General features: G+C 34.0%; 3 protein-coding genes across 6 annotated transcripts in view; 2 read left to right on the top strand and 1 right to left on the bottom strand.

Moving 5' to 3' along the window:
- LOC129005358 (uncharacterized) overlaps positions 1-10,971 on the top strand; it is a 28,351-nt gene extending 17,380 nt beyond the window's left edge. For 2 of the 4 annotated variants that reach the window (XM_054434220.1, XM_054434219.1), the window contains 6 exons: positions 1,045-1,137; positions 1,536-1,637; positions 8,441-8,490; positions 10,378-10,466; positions 10,558-10,711; positions 10,806-10,971. In XM_054434220.1, coding sequence (XP_054290195.1) covers positions 1,045-1,137; positions 1,536-1,637; positions 8,441-8,490; positions 10,378-10,466; positions 10,558-10,711; positions 10,806-10,902 — 585 coding nt within the window. In that variant the 3' untranslated portion in view covers positions 10,903-10,971. The remainder of the gene's footprint in view (positions 1-1,044; positions 1,138-1,535; positions 1,638-8,440; positions 8,491-10,377; positions 10,467-10,557; positions 10,712-10,805) is intronic. The other 2 variants (XM_054434223.1, XM_054434222.1) reach the window with 1 other exon arrangement.
- Positions 10,972-12,336: 1,365 nt separating this feature from the next.
- On the bottom strand, positions 12,337-13,505 carry LOC129005362 (exosome complex component RRP40-like). Its single transcript, XM_054434227.1, has one exon. It carries the CDS (start codon positions 13,161-13,163, stop codon positions 12,462-12,464), a length of 702 nt encoding a protein of 233 aa, XP_054290202.1. The 5' UTR covers positions 13,164-13,505; the 3' UTR covers positions 12,337-12,461.
- Positions 13,506-15,077: 1,572 nt separating this feature from the next.
- Positions 15,078-17,774, top strand: part of LOC129005348 (transcription initiation factor TFIID subunit 2-like) — a 43,355-nt gene continuing 40,658 nt past the window's right edge. Inside the window, exon 1 of the mRNA XM_054434205.1 lies at positions 15,078-15,284. Coding sequence (XP_054290180.1) covers positions 15,240-15,284 — 45 coding nt within the window. The 5' untranslated portion in view covers positions 15,078-15,239. The remainder of the gene's footprint in view (positions 15,285-17,774) is intronic.

Genomic DNA, 17,774 nt, shown 5'->3' with positions numbered 1-17,774 from the left:
ACCACTTTCAAAATTTCAAAGAATGAATTACTATTAATGGCTAAAGGCATTATACTAATATTCAGTTTATTTGAAAACACAAGAAAACTGATCATAAATAATTAATGCATGGTTTGATTAGGAACTTTTAAAATAGTAACAAATCAGTTGTTCAAGGAATGTAAAACTTTTTTATTTAAAATAATGTATTTATTTTACATTTTATTAAACATATGATTTTATTAAATCAAAAGTAGACCTAACCTAAAATATCAAAAAACCAAACAATAATATAGGCCTACGTACTTTCTAAATTAACTCTGTTAATCACCTAGGCCTAAAACAATTTTATTAGGACCTTTAGATGGAATTACAGCATTTATCTGTATTTATCTGCAACAAAAAGTATCGTTAAATGTTTTTACAAATTAATTATTATTACTATAAACTAGCTGTAACCCAAGGGCTTCACCCCGTTTGACTTTGATTGGTTAAGTTAAGCTGAAATAAACAAATAAGTACAAAGTACAGCTGAGGCATCTTTAACATTAGGTATATGGAAAGTTCCCTTTAGAAAGGAATTATGACCTTAAAGGGCAATTTATTAAATAATGGATAGTTTTGCGCAATGTTTCTCGTCATGACGAACATTTTAAGTATATATGGTTTATGGGGGTGTGACTTGTAGTTTTCTCAAAAGTTCATGGGTACTTTGGGCTTTATATATGGATATAATGATTATGAAAATCTGCCGAACGCACCCTTCCCAGTCCCATTCGCTATCTGCACGAATCCTTTTTTTGGAATAAAACCTTTTTTACACCCCCGGTCCCAACTTTAAGTCTTAGCCGTCTGGCGCCCCCCTAAAACACTTGGCTGACTGGCGCCCTAGGCTCCAGCCTAATTAGCCTAGTGGGTAATCAGGCCCTGTTTCTGTCGGTTACCACTAGACAAAGAGACCCAAGTAGTTCCAGGATATCTTAAAGAAATAAGGATATGTTATAACATTGATAAAAAAATATTTTTTCTGGGGTTTAGTTTTGTCTTGACTAGGTGTTGTTGTAGAATGCCGCGGCCAAGGAGGTGCCTCACAGAAGAGCCACGATGGCCGTGACGGAGGACAACGTCACTACGATGATGGAGATCATCACTGACGAGGTAAACACTACTCACTACTGGCAGAAATATAGTTATCTCAACGAGAGACCATTGATTGCTTGACAAACTACTTTGTCCTCAAGCCACATGTCTGTCTTTTAAAAATAACTAGATAAATAGGAGAACCATTTGTTTAATTAAACTTATGTTGATTTACACAAAATCTCGAAATGATAATTTTTACATGGCTTGCGGCGATTATTGCAACTAACAAAATTATCATTATATTTTTCCTGTTAATAACTCGTATCATTCTAATGCTGGAAATTAACTTTTGCTATTAAGTTTTTTTGGTGTTCCTACATTGAAGGGGACCAAAACTAAATGGCTTTTAACCTGATAGTGATTTCATTGTAGTTTTGTTACATAACTTTTATTCATTTTAAATTGTTGCTCAGCCAATAGAAGATGAAGAGTTATGTCTGGATGATAGTGCATTTGAAGTTCTCAAGAAACTAAACGGAAACATTGCTCCTTTACCAGATAATGTTGAGAGTCAGGTATATCAAAATAGCTTTTAAAAGTTTAACTTACAGTAGTTCGTTTTTTTAACAATTTTTTAAATGACATTCTTTATGAACAATGTTTTAGCCACCCAAATCAACTACGCATCACCTAGATATTACAATGGAACTTATAGGCTACATATGACTTTATGTGTGTATTTTATTTACGCCATTGGAAGAGTATTTTCTTCTAAGGAGTAATCAAAGATATCAAGACTGATCTAGATCATCACTCTTGAATTTTAGTCTGAGCACAGTATATTAACCTAAAAGAGACGTAGGAATTGGCTAACTCAGGAACTCGCTAACTCGGTCGTGTGTCGGAACTGGCTAACTCTGGAACTGGCTAACCGTCTCAGTCAGGAATTGGCTAACTCCGGAACCCGCTAACTCGATTTTGTCTCGCGGCGGAATTCGCTAACTCTGGAAGTCGCTAACCCAGCCGCGCCCACTGCATGGAGCGTTGCCAACCTTGCACGACAAAATAATCGTACACTGCCGTATTTCAAAATATCAGTGTCAATGAAGATACAGTAAATTTTATTGTTTTTTGTTATCAACTCCACTTTGAATAGATAACTAGCCCAAAGTAATTAAAAGACAATTAAAAATTAATTAAAAAGTGTTTTTTTATTGAACTGTACAATGGCCAATTAATTAAATGTTTATGATTTTGATCTCAAATCAAATCAAATCAAAAGTTCTTTATTGCCGTCAAAAGATCTTAAACATAAATGCTATCAGTATAAAAATAAATAATAAAATATGAAAAATATTGAAAATTCAGTTTAATTGGTACTAAATAATTAAACATCTACGTAATTAAACTAAAATACACGCAAGTTCTCAAACACGGAAAACAAATTTAATCGTAATGTCGTAATAAACCAAAACCATCAATTAATACAGTAATCAACCATTGTAACTTTCATAACTAATCCATAGATTTAAAATTAAATGTTCGTCGTTGAATCTTCCAACTTACGTGTAAAAAAATATGACATAGACTAAGTTTCATATCAATTATAGAATAGCTTATGCCTAAATCTAGGCCTAATAGTTTAAACCAAAGCATTGTAGGTCTACTAGTAAATAGTTGCCTAATTCTAAAATGTGTTGAATTTTTTAGTAATAATGTTACATGTTTTAAAACAGTTTTTAGATTGCACACCTATGTACCTCTAGTAAATAATAGGAGAAGATATAATACATATAATAAAACGGAACAGGGTTATTTTAATTCACGATTCTTAATCAACGATTTGACGGATTTTCCTGATTTGAGTGTTGGGTTTCCTTTATATTGTTTTTATACTCGAGTGTATACCAAGCCATTGCTCGGTTCCCCGTTCCCCGGTACTGAGCTACTCAATAGACAATAGCTTTGTTTTTAGATAAGATCAGGTAGTTTTAGCTATAGCCACCATTCATAAAAATGGTAACAAACAAGAACGCCTGCCTGGGTCCATTTAGAACCATAAAAACTCAAAACTTTAAAAAAGTAGTCCTACTGAAAGACGTAAAATTAACCCTAGCAGTGGCCAACCGTCGCCTGGTGACGGTATGACGTTGATGCTTAGAATGGCCAATGTCGTCTGGTGACGGTATGGGCCGAAATTATTTTAACGGTAAAAAAAAAACTTTTAATCAACTCAGATGAGAATAATATATATACCATACGAAAGATCACATTCTGAACTTTCGTTTTATTACATAAACAAACCCTGTAGCAGGTATATAACAATGTCACGACGATTAGAAATCAAATGAAATTTTGGCGCGGTACGACTTTTGCAGCCGACACTTGGGAACTGGCAAAACACGTCTTGTTTGGCATTACCCTGCTCGGGTAATTTTCGTCTTAGGATGTTGCGGGTGGTACCACTGGATAGCCATTGATTTTATCTTCATTGTGGTAGTGATATTTATAACTAAATATTGATTGCACAATCGGTACGATTTTATGAAAACAGCTGTTTTCGAAATTTCTAACAAATGGCCAACAGTCGTCTGGTGACAGTATGGAAAATACGAATTATATACAGTGAAAGTTATTATTACTAGTCATATAGTATATCATTTTGAAGAGGAAGAAATTTAGATTCAGAGAGTGGCAGCCCTGCACTGAGGGTTATTTCTGTATGCTCGCATGTAGAGGACAAGTGAGTCAGTGAGTCATTACTGCTACAGTCTGTCAGCTGTCTTGTATTGCCATTGTTTGTGTTGTTGCCGGTAGTTTTATCCGCGATTTATTACTAAATATGTTATTAGTTCGTAGTGTTAGTGTTAGTGAAGTGTTGTGTGTGTGTATAACAGTAATCTTCATGCATAAATATTACTGAATTGTGTGAAATAGTGTTCATAAAAGGTTGTATTTTGTTAGCATCATGTCCTAAAATGACGATTCTGACATTCAGAGATTGTTGTACCTATATAATGATATACCCAAGGTGTTATACATTTTTATAAAGGTAAATGAATACACTACAACATGTTTATAATGGTTTGGGGGTAAAAAATTTTGTAAAAAAGTTATAGCCTATACTAAATAGGCCTACTACTGTGTATTTTGTTAGCATCGTGTTCAAAAATGACGATTCTGACATTCAGAGGTGCTATATATGCTATATAATGATTTACCCAAGGTGTTATACATTTTTATAAAGGTAAATGAATACACTACAACATGTTTATATTGGTTTGGGTGTAAAAAATTTGGTAAAAAAATTATATAGGCTACTAAATACTGTACACTCCATTTTCTCGAAATGCGCAAAAAATTCATAACGTTCTCAAATTGATACATAATCATAGGTGAAAATAACTTTTTACCATCATACTTATGACTTTTTTGGATTCCTTACTTCATTAGCTTTACAAATATGTAGGCTACATATCATCAGCCTACATAATGTTTCACAACACAAGCAAACACTGTAGGCTATAGTTTACACTTATTTGCGGTTTTGCGGTTATTGTATTATTATGTCCCTATTACGTACCTACAAAAAAATATTTCTAACATGTTATACATTTTTATGTAGGTAATTGAATACACTACAAGATTATTATGTTGGTTTGAAGTAAACAAATTTGGTACAAAAGTTGTATACTAAGTACTGTGAATTATTTTCTCGAGAAATCGCTAAAATATAAAAATTATTTTATATACGTATGTTTATAGGTAAAAAATTATTTTTACCATAAACTTTATGACTTTTTTTGGATTCCTTACTTCATTAGCTTTACAAATATGTAGGCTACATATCATCAGCCTACATAATGTTTCACAACACAAGCAAACACTGTAGGCTATAGTTTACACTTATTTGCGGTTTTACGGTTATTGTATTATTATGTCCCTATTACGTACCTACAAAAAAAAAAAATTTCTAACATGTTATACATTTTTATGTAGGTAATTGAATACACTACAAGATTATTATGTTGGTTTGAAGTAAACAAATTTGGTACAAAAGTTGTATACTAAGTACTGTGAATTTCTTTCTCGAGAAATCGCTAAAATATAAAAACATTATTTTATATACGTATGTTTATAGGTAAAAAATTATTTTTACCATAAACTTTATGACTTTTTTTGATTCCTTACTTCATTAGCTTTACAAACATGTATATATCATTATTAGTATACACATATATTATAGAACTTTTTACAACATAAACGAGCACTGCACGGCTTTCAATTTTTTCGATTCTCCGTTTGTCATTATATTTCGCCCCAAAAACTTATAAAAAAAAATATTTTCCTAACATGTTATATATTTCTATGTAGGGAATTAGATTGTCTACAAAATGTATATAATGAATTTCCCATAAAAAAATCCGTAGAAAAAAAATGCAGAGGCCGCTTTTGAAATTTCAAAAAAAAAATTCAATTTTTTTTATTTTTTTCACTTTACCGATAAAATACACTGTCTAAATCATTATGATATTACTATTTCTAGATTCTCCTGTTCTTTCCGAACAAAATGAATATGAGGTTGGCTAGGTTTACTTGTATGGTTGAATTTTTACGAATTTTCAAAAAATGGTCTGCAAAATCGCCAAAATGGGTTGGCCATTCCCCACTTCTAACATTGGCCACTGCTAGGGTTAATATTAATCAAACAAAATTAAGAGGATGACACGGGTTGTACACTACAGTAGGCCTAATAGCCTACGATAATAGAAATTTGCAATTTGTATCTATGCATAGACAAATTTTTTATGCAATCCATTAATACATTAGGCCTACCACTTTATAATGTACTGGCAGAGTACCCGTCCTTCGTACGGGGTTGGAATATAAGTATAAAATGCTTTCTGCAGTTATACTCAATCTTTGCATTTGCAATAAGGGAGGACACAGTTTGATAAAATTTGCTTTTTCAAATTAACAGTATTCTATTGTATTACACATCTACCATAGCCATAATGTTCTACCGCTTCACCTAAACAATAGAGAAACATAAATTATCAACAATTCGCAAAATATCACAAATTATTCATGAAATGAAAAACATAAACATAACTGTAAACAATCCTACTTTGACAGTTCTCATTGCGAATCACAGTTTTTTGTTGCTGCTTAGTTCAAATTAGCTGTTTTCATAAATGCAAACAAATATAGTGCTGCACCCTGTTGGTAAATCTTATAACTTTTTAATGCTTTTCCATATCATAGAACCAACTTTTTTAGTTGAAACAGCTGACTATAGTTATTTGTGCAACTAGTGAGAAAAGTGAGCAATTGACTCACTCGAGAGAAATCCTTACTCACGAGCCGTAGGCGAGTGAGGAATGGTTTCTCGAGTGAGGCAATTGTACTTTGAACTCGAGTTGCACATTATACTTTTCCTACAGTTACCATAAAACAAATAAATTGGTGAAGAAACATAACCTATTTTTACACAGAAGTGAACTTTTAATATAACATTTAATGTGAAGTGACAAATACAACAGTACAACAGCTGACCAGCTGATTTACAGCCAGTGCTGCCAACGTATTTCACGCGCATACTACGTTGCCTGCATGTTACGCGCTCACTATTTCTTGCCTTTACGTTGCAAATCTGGAGTGAGACAAAGTAATTAGAGTGAGACAATGTTAACATTGTCTCACTAATGAGCGAATTGGCCACTTTGCTTTCTCAAATCAGCGAGAGAACATGAACATTGTTAGGTAACTGTAGGAAAAATTCTTTAATTCCATTTAAATATGAATACTCATAAGGTTGACATGGGGAATTACAGAGCCACTGGGGCGGAGCCCGAAAGGATTTTTTAGATAAGAATATGCCTATATGTTAATCGGGAATGTAAGCTATCATCATGCCAAATTTCAGCCCAATCCGTCCAGTGGTTTATGCGTGATTGAACTTCAAACAAACAAACAAACAAACACACAAACTTTCGCATTTATAATATTAGTAAGATTGATCAATATTTATTTTAATTCAATAGCTCTATTTTTAAATAAATTACCACTGCAATGCATTTCTGTAATGACGTTTAACGTGTAAATTTTATCATGATTTATGATTCAATTTTATGATTAAATGTTACGAACCCAGTATATAAAATACGAACTTAATAATTTTAATGCAGAAGTTAACAAAATGGTATTTATTTGAATAAAATAAACAAATGGTGGACTACGAAAATAGATATTTTATAACATGTATAATATCCTAATTAAATGTACAGTATTATCATTTTGCATCCCAATAAGTTACTATTTAAGTAAGAAAACCACATATAAAACATACTCCCTTATATTAGTACATATCTCATAGTAGTTATGTCCAGTGCTCTGTCTTTAGAGGTCGTGTTTTGTTTACAATTGTTTCTTGTTTTCAGTAATTTAAAACCTCGTTTAACCAAATAAAACGTTTTAATCACAACTTATAACACGTACCCTAGTTATATAACCAAACAGTAAAGAACAAATCATGAAGTTAACTATAAAATAATAGAAACACAATTTCGTCGACACTAGCGATCAGTTTCACCGGACATGAACTAGACACGAAAAACGAGCTTCAAAGTTTACAATAGGATGTAAAGTTTACTTGTGTTGGTTAGTCTATGGTAAGACTATAATGCATTTTCTACCCTAATAACCATAAGAATAATATTAAATATACTTAAACATATTAAATATATTTATTTTATCGGCTACGTTGCTCTTACTCCTAATTATTCGTAGGATACGACATTATGGTACCGATACGATATAGGTACTACACTTTCGGCAACACTGGCCAAAAATCTTCGTGCTTGGCTCCTATTGGACGGCCCGCGAGGCTTCTGATTGGGAGTTAGCGAGTTCCGCCGAGGGACCGAGTTAGCGACTTCCGTACGAGGACGGAATTCGCTAACCCGGCTCTAGAGCGGGTTAGCGGGTTCCGGAGTTAGCCAATTCCGAAACCGAACAAGTTAGCGAGTTCCTCTCATCGACCAAATTTGAAGATAGGGCGTTTAACATGGGGTTAGCGAGTTCCAGAGTTAGCCAATTCCGCGGACCCACCTAAAATACAGTTCCAAAAGGGTATCATTGATTTTTCCAGATTCAACGCTTATAAATTTCAGAAAAAAGGCTTTTCACACATGCTGTGCTCAAAATTCAGCAATGTTTTGTAATGTTGGCCTACAGACACAAGCATTCAGTAGAACACGGACAGAATGCAGTAGAGCTGTAGTCAACAAGACATCTATGCAAATTTCTTTGTAATTAATTATTTAAAATGCCACAACTGTCCTCCATATGACATAACAAACTGCAACTGTTTTTTCAGAAATTTCCAAAAGAAGAAAAGACCAAATGTGAATCTGCGCGTCCTCTAAGGTTAGTTACTGAGAAGTAAGATCTAGAGGAAATAAGCAGGTGGAAATGCATTTGTGACTAGCAAGGAAGAGCACAAACGGCGAGCACTGTGCAGAAATTCCTATCGCACAGCGCTCAGGTTCTTTCCCCACTGCAAGCGTTGTAGTACATTCTGGCGAGGGGGGCGGTATGGAACTTTGCCCGAGACACCAACACTAGCACTAGACACCACTTAAGTGTATTCTCTGTTTCTTACTTCTCTGTGGGTTAGTAGAGTCACATGTTACAGTTAAATATCAAACATCTGAGATCCAAACAAAAGAAGTTAAATTATTAATATTACTTGCTGACGTATGGTGTCATAATATTGACTATTCATCATGCTGTACATGCATCACATCATGCTTTGAGCCTGTCACCGTTCATCAGCAGAAGTGTGGATGATTTTGAAATGCACATAATTCATTATTTGTCAGATTTACAAAAGCAAATAACATTTTTGCATGATTTTAGCGAATTTCCCATATAGGGAATAAGCTATTACCGTAGTACTCATGGTAAGACCTGGACGCGGGACCGTTTTTTTTTTTCATTTTGAGGTCCCTAGAGGCCAAAAACACCATCCGTTCAAATTCATATATATATATATATATATATATATGTGTGTCCGTCAGCACGATAACTCGAGCAAAAATGATCCGATTTTGATGAAATTTGGTACAAACGTACGTTTATTCGAACGAGTTCGCGATCCAGCATGATCGGACCATGGGAACGGGGGTTTACGGGGGGTTTTATGGGGTAAAAATAGGTTTTTCCCATTTTTGACCCAAAAAACATAAAATTTAGCAATTTCTTTCCAAACCATTTTGTAGAGCTTAAAAAAACAAATAATTTAGTATATTGAAGCGTTATTATGCGCCTAATGGTTACGGAGAAAATTCCAAAAAATTGTAAATTTAAAATTCCCATGTTATTCTTATGGAGAATAAGTAAACTGTTGTAGTTTGCTTGTTTGTGAACATATTTTGATCAAATTTGGAAAATGTTTTTATTTCTTACTAACTATTCACATTTTACAAAAAAAAAAAACAGTTTTACCCTCCCTGATGCAGCAAACCTAAGTACTTGTTAAACTAATTCTATTTAAATCAAGAATAAATGTTATATTTTTAAGTAGACATTTCAGTATAAATCCAATCAGTCAAATGGAAATTCGCTTAGTCTGCAGGTTTGCTGCGGCGGGGGTATTATATTTTAGGATCTTCAACGGTTGAGTACCTAACATCCAACCATTGAAGAATCCATTTTCAGATCTTTAACACTCTACTACGAGGGTGGTTTTTTAAGCAAGGGCCGTTTTTGCGTATAGCTCTGTAGTTTGCGTGTACGCTGCAAAGAGGCTCCTCACTCCTTCCTGGCTTCATTGTGAACAGAATGACATCATTTGCAGCTCTGTAGCTAACGTGTATGCTTTGCTGTTTTTGAAATTTTTAGATTATTGAATCTCCTGCAGCATGTGATATAAGGTCAGTGATACGTTTTTTACCACAAGAAACTTATTCTAAAAATATTCATCACCAAATCACTGAAGGTTTAGGCCCTAATGCAATAAGTGAGGGAAACGTGTGGAAATTGGTTATGGAGTGTAAAAATGGTCGTGAAAACACTTTTTCCTTTGTGATCTTCTGTGATAAGTCTAGGCACCCACCAAAACCCCAATTCCTACCAAAATAAACATTTTCTCGGCCCTCACTTAAAAAACTACCCTTGTAGTGTTGGTTCAAGTTAGTAATTATTAGAATCTAAAACTTAACCTCTTAGGTGCTACTAGGCTAATATCATATGCTTTATGTTTTAAATGTATCTATTTACATTTTACAATTTACTTTGTATTTTCCTCCCTAGTGCCAAAGCAGAGCCCAAAAATGTTCAGCTCATCTGCCTTAGAGAAGATGACCGTCCTACACCCAGCACTGCTGCTGCTGACCCATTAGGTTAGTAGACAAGTGTTGTTTAGTGTAATTGATAATAAGTTTTACATTAGTTACACAACAGGTTGACTGCTAACTTTTCATGTTGTTGCAGCTGTAATCCACAGTGAGATCGAAGATACTAAAACAACATTAACGATAGATGCACAAGAAAAAGTAGAAGCCGACGAATTTCATAAAAAGATGAATGAATATCGGCAAACAAAACCGCACTATAAAGACGGAAAAGCCCTAACGATTGTTGACAGGTACGGTAGTTGGTCATTTATTGTGTTAAATCTTTAGAGGTAAAAATTGTTATCAACAATAGAAACAACAATAACTATCACGTTTTTTTTTCAGGTTGGCAAATCACATTCTCGCAGAAATTGTTATGGATTTTCAAAAAGAAGAAATAAACAATGTTATACAAATGTTGTACAAATTGGAATTTCAATAAAATATTTAGATTGGAACCATATGGAAATCAAACATTAAATTAGACTGATGTACTGATAATAGGATAAAATTATATACTCTATCATTTGTTTGTCTTTAATTTAATTTGTTGGTTATGTATTGTAGGAATTGCTGGTCATTGATTTTTTTTAACATTACCAAATTAAATTATTAACACCTTTCATCTGTTAATGTATGCCCCGGAAAGATAGGTGATGAACACTTAATACAAGTTTGTACCTAACTACCTCCTTTGAAAGTAGCTCTGAAACCAGAGAGAACGGTCTTAAGCGATATGAATATGAACCAGTGGCGGATTATGACCTCAGCACACTGTAACCAAAACACATGTTAACTTGGCCCCCCCCCCTCCCATGGGCGTAATTTCAGTCTTTTAACTGGGGTGGCAAGATCTAACGGGGGGGGGGGGGTCTGGGTGTCCTCCCCCAGGAAATTTTAATAGACTGGATTTAAATTTGATAGTTTTTATGCTTTTTCAAACTATTTTTACAAATTTTTTTTCTGTCTGCATCCCCCTGAGACCTGCTGCCCCTAGGCTGTTGCCTATCGTGCGTAATGGGTAATCCGCCACTGATATGAACCTTGGTTAGCCAATGTCTTAGTCAATGTTCTTTGGGTTGGGTTTATCTTGTAGTTTCTAAAACTTTCTTTTAGGGTTGTGAGGCTTCTACATGCCTTCTCACCTTTGTTCATCTGAATGAAAGGGCAATATCATTTCCTTGATATACAAGTTTACTACAAAAGTTGATTCATATGTTTGTCGGCTGAGTGAAATCCGAACAACAGAGGAGTCGTGACCAACCTTCGTGAGAGAACATCTGAAGACTAAAAGCTGCGCTCTCTGTTTCCCAAATATGCTTTACTTTTATCCGTTTAAAATGCATGGACTGGAATCAGTTAATTAAACTTAAACCCTTTTCTCCAGACAGTACCAAAACTAATTATCAAATATAGTGCTGTAAAACACAGTAGGCCTACAATGCAATATATATATCACAAAAACACCAATAGCACATTGCTAATTTAGTTTTTATCGCATGTAAAGTAGGCCAGATGTAATATAGGCTTACATTTTAAGAGTGGACTCTTCCCATTGACTTAATTGCAAAAGATTATGTAATTTCTGAGTTTCACACGGAAATTATGAACACGATTAGTAAACTGTGGTGCAAGAAATCTCCACAAAGAAAGAGGTCAGCTCTTTAGGCCTTGACTTACAAAATATAAGATACAATGTTAAAAGCACTATTCCCCAACTTAGACAAAATTATTCTAGGCTCTATTGGTTCACCCAACTAAGTTAGATTTTGAAAAACAGTTCTTTTAACTTAGCGTATCAAATGCCTTACTTACAGGAAAATGATAATTCATAAACCATTTCCTAATTCTAGAATAAGGGCAATGAAATAAACAATACATTTTCACAAATAAAGTGTATTTATACAAATTATAATGTTTCTTCTTCAAATAAAAAAAATATTCAAATTTATCGCAACTTCATTTTCAATACTGTGTCTTCGTTAAGGATAGTTACCTACATTACAAAAGAAGTTTATTCAAAATATCGTTTGTGTTAGAAACAATTTCATCATAAGGAGCGTGTTCTGCAGCTAGAACCGCACTTGCAATAGCAATAGTTGTCTTCACATTTTTAGCTTTTACCCATACTTTGCCGTTCATACCAATAGCAATTTCATATGCAACTTCTTTTCCCAGATACTTCAACAAAAGACATTTAGGATTAAGAATTTTTCTTATTAGATTAAGACTACATATAAACAGAAATCCATCTGGATCTATGACTCCCATTTTACCTTTCTTGCCAGTAGAATCTATACACACTAACTCTGGTTCCATGTCCTTACTTGCACTAAGAACAGTTGCATACAGAGTGTCTCCAACATTTAAGTTAGGTCTATTTTTCTTGGTAGCGCCTTCAAAAGCCAAATAGTGTAGCGAAGCCTGTTCACTGCCTCCTATGTCAACTTTGAAAAAGTCACCTGCTTTGCTTGATACAATTCCTACAACTGCTTCTCCTCGAACTGGAATGTATCGCTTTTGGTGAGAATCGACATAGAATGTCTGGTTAATCTTCTTCAATAATCCACTCTTGCAAACAATTACTTGTTCAGCACATCTTCTAAGTCCGGGTCCTAATATAACTCTTGATTTATCATCTAAACCAGTAATACCTCCTACCACATCTCCAGGTACAACAACATCATTAACGCAAACTATCATTTTCAGAGGCTGGGTTAAATCTTTAGTTGTGGTGATAGTGTAATCTCAAACTTACGAATTATTCATATTTTCAAGCAAACTTAGCTCAAAACCATTTTCTCCAACAATATTATTTTCTTAGTTAAGGCCTAGCCTTGCTGATGTAGCAATTTTTATAAATTTTACTAGTTCAGTTTATCAGTAGATTTATTATTGATATATTTCCTCTTTAGTGAATAGTTTAGACATATTATTCGATATAATAACACATTTTTCATGAAATAATATTATATTTAAATACATTTTTACTTACAATAAGTACTATAACCTCAACTAGCAACACGTTTCTTTTACATTTTTTCATTTTTTAACATAACAACAACAAAACAACCGTTAGGTTAGTTACATCATCAACGTATTTTTTTTGTTGGATGGCTTCTAGTTAAACCATGCAACTGCATAGCTAACAAATCATAAACTGTTGGGATTATCATATCATTCCGAATCACTTTACTTCCAAATACTTTTTAGTACAGATTACAGAATAATATAATACCAAGCGATGAGAACTCTTAAAACCAAATAAACTAGGAATCGTCATAGATAAAACCATGGACTAGATATACCTAAAGGTATCTGGTATATATACCTGTAGGTATATTGTATATCTGTAGCCCTGGGTATGTATAGTCAATGATAAAACATACTCCTTGAGGTGTGAATGGTAGTCCTGCCTGGTGGAAAATTCATTTAAATTAGATTTTTGTATTTAAGAACGGCATAAGTGTATAAATTTACGATTGTACATATATGTGAAGTCTGGTGAAAAGTGGTTTGAAGTGCTCCCTATATACAGTCGACGCAATGAGACCCACCCTAAAAAATCGATGTTAAAGCTTTGATTATATATCTCCCCAAGGGGCTGAGAGGGAACATTTATAATCAATGTTTAAAGCGTCACTAACAGGTGGAACTTTCCTGTCGTTAGTTGATAGCGCCTCTGAATGAAAAACAACTGTTTTAGAGAATTTCCTATATAGGGAATAAGCTATTACCGTAGGTCTAATGATAAGACCTAGACCCGGGACCGATTTACTTTTTCATTTTGAGGTCCCCATAGGCCAAAAACACCATCCGTTCAAATTCATATATATATATATATATATATATATTGATATATATATAAATATATTTATATATGTGTCCGTTAGCACGATAACTCGAGCAAAAACGATCCAATTTAGATGAAATTTGGTACAAACGTTTAAACCTACGTTTATTCGAACGAGTTCGCGAACCAGCATAATCGGACTATGGCAACAGGGGTTTATGGGGTAAAAAATGATTTTTCCCATTTTTTACCCTAAAAACTTTAAATTTCGAAATTTATCTCTATACCATTTTGAAGAGCTTCAAAAAACAAATAATTTAGTATACTGAAGTGTTTTTAAATGTTCATTGACTACGAAGAAAATTAAAAAGATTGTAAATTTAAAATTCCCATGTTATTCTTATGGAGAATAAATAAACTGTTGTAGTTTGCTTGTTTATGGATATATTTTAATCTAATTTGGCAATTTGGTTTATTTCATACTAAGCTATCAATATTTCAATAAAAAAAACACACCTCAATATCTTCCCCGTAGCAGCAAACCTAACTACTCACTAAAATTAATGTTATATAAATAGGAAATAAATCTGAAAATTTATAAGGAATATTTTAGTAGAAATCAAGCCGGGTAAATGGAAATTCGCTTATTATGCAGGTTTGCTGCAACGGGGGTATTTTTCTTTCTTAGCTCTTCTTCTTATCCCCTCCTCTCGTTCTTATGTTTGCGTTATGTTGGTTTGCTTGTTTTTGTTTATGTTTGCTACGGTACTGCTTCTGCTAGACTAGCACTAGCATAGAGTTAGTAGAATATAAGGCTTTGTTTGGTATTTTTTATTTTTATCATCGTAATTTATTATCAGGAGGTGTATCATGGTGTTTTTGGATGACCTTAACATACATACTTTGGTGCTTTTATGACCCCATCGTAATTTTATAGTTAGGCTATGTGAACATTTGTTGTAGAAAAGATAGTCAACTAGGCTACAATGAAGAAAGAGAAGACTGCTGACAACTCCAGGCCATTTAAATTATAAGTATTTTAGATTTATAGTTGTATACATTTCAGCTAAGCTTTTATTTTTCAATATTACGATGGACACGGATATCAAAATTTTTCTTTCTTAAGTTACATCTTGAATCATGTTCAATTGGATTCTCTAGGTCTATATAACTTAACCACAGAAAAAATACTACTATAACTCAGAATGCTAACCGCTTGGTAAAAAGCGTTAAGTACTCGGAGAGAGCTTTCGTAGGCAGTGCCACCAGCGTTGCTATGCTGGAGCATTGTATGCTGGTGGCGCTGCCTACGAATTGACAGGCAAAGCTCTCTCCGAGTACTTAACACTTTTTACCATCTAGGGTTAGCATTCTGGGTTATAGTAGGCTAGTATGTTTTCTGTGATAGGCCTAAGAATATAACTTAATTAAGCCTAGTACATTAGGCCTAGATCTACACTGGTCATATCTTTGAAATCTGACTCCATCGCAATATTGAACCAAACCAATCTGTTATTTTAATCATATCAGTCTATGATGACTACACTAGACCCTAAGATAATCATATCATATAGGGCTAATGTTTTCATTCATAGAGGTAGGTAGGGCTAAGTTAGCTTATTAGGCCTAGTGAAAATATTGTTCGAAGAAATTAACTTAGGCCTAGGCTACGGTAAGTTTGTCTAAGTTTATCTAACCCAACCCAATCTCATCATGGTAAGGTAACCAATGCACAGTAAAATTCTGGGTTAATTTGAACTTTCTGGACTTTTTTAAACCTTCCTTAAACATTCGTATGATCCTAATGAACAATAAACTACTTAAAAAAATGTTATAAGGTTTACACACTGACAATTGCAAAAATATGCAGCTAACTACTTTCTCAAGTCGCGGATGACAGCACACGTCAAGGAAGAAGGGAGTGGAGCAAGGCCCCACTAGAAATCAGGCCATGCTGCAGCGCAACACTACGTCACAGTGGTGGGTAGTTGTAATAAAACCTTACCATTAAAATCTGACAAACCGCCAGCTTATTTACTTAAAACACATGGGCTATGGCTGTGAATCTTTCCACTAATGTGACGTCATGAATCCTGCAGCATGGCCTGTTTTTGTAGTGGGGCCTTGAGTGGAGTGATAAGGATCTACTTTGGGCCCCTAGAATGGTTTTTGTTACCTGCTGATCATTATTTAATTATGATTGTTTATGTTGATGTTGATTTCATTAATGAATCTGTTCTAAACAAACAAAACCTAACCAAACTTGCTGTATGATTTTGTAAATCGGTTTTATAAGAAAAAAGACATTTGGGAAAGGCAGGCCGGGGTTTACGGGGAATCATGGGCATTTAGTGTTTTGAAGTTACAGTAGGTTAGGTACCTAAAGTGTAGGTTAATGGTACCTTAATATAGTTATTTAGTGATGTTACACCCATATTTTTTTATCTTTTGGAATAGATGGTTAAATGCCGAGACAATTTAAAAAATGACCTGCCTTCCCCACATACCTTAATTAGATCAGTGTTCAATCTGTATTTCAAATAACTGTTGGTTATTTCATTTGTGCTTATCATTGATACAGTTCATAACATAGGCTAGTTAAACAAAATTCCTGCGAGATATTATCGGATTAAATATCAATTTAGATTCGGTTTCATATATAAGTTATGTAACTTAAACGTCAAATTAAGTTGTGATCTTTTTACGCTTGTATTAAGTAGGCCTAGGCCTATAGTAAATGAAACTAGACTATCAATATTTATCTTAAAACAAAATATATATTTATGAAATAAAACAAGCCTAAACAAATAAAAACAAAAAAACCAACAATCCAGGGAATGAGGGAATTATACCATTAAAGTAGATCCGTATCACCCTACTGTTCTTTTTTAATAAAACAAAAATGGTAACAGCATACATACATACATACATACATACATACATACAGGTTCCTCTTCTCCGTAGTCTTGAAGACCAGGGAATTGTCAAATCTTGAGGTTAGGGTAGGTGTGTTTGTGTGTGTGTGTGGTTGTGTATGTGTGTGTGTGTGGGTGAGTTCATTTGTTGAGATGTTTGTGGTCGTCAAAGAAATCTTTTAGGGTGTAGTATGGTCTTTCAATCAGGTATTCTTTTAATTTTCTTGTGAAGGTTGTTGTGTTGGCTATTTGTTTTAGGTAATCAGGGAGGGCATTGAAAATTTTTGATCCAGCAATTTGGGGGGTTTTACTAGTTTTAGTTAGCCTGTGTTGTTGTATGTCGAAATTTAGATCTGTGTTCCTAAGTTTATATTTATGGCAGTCTCCTCTGGTTTTTGGGGGGTTTAGTTTGAGAATTTTGGTGGTTTCTAGGATATAGATGGATGTGATGGTTAGGATCCGGTTGGAAGTAAAGTAGGGTTTGCAGTCTGTTGATGGTTGAAGGCATTCTATCGTCCTTATGGCTTTTTCTTGGAGCGATATTAGCTTATTTATTTGTGTGATTGAGGCAGATCCCCAGGCGATAATGCCAAGCCTAATATGGCA

Source organism: Macrosteles quadrilineatus, unplaced genomic scaffold (assembly GCF_028750875.1).
Source record: "Macrosteles quadrilineatus isolate MER2022 unplaced genomic scaffold, UCM_ALF_1.0 Scaffold_20__1_contigs__length_2534061, whole genome shotgun sequence".
NCBI lineage: Eukaryota > Metazoa > Arthropoda > Insecta > Hemiptera > Cicadellidae > Macrosteles > Macrosteles quadrilineatus.
Note: the sequence above shows the minus strand (reverse complement) of the source record. Positions and strands in the feature narration are given on the sequence as shown.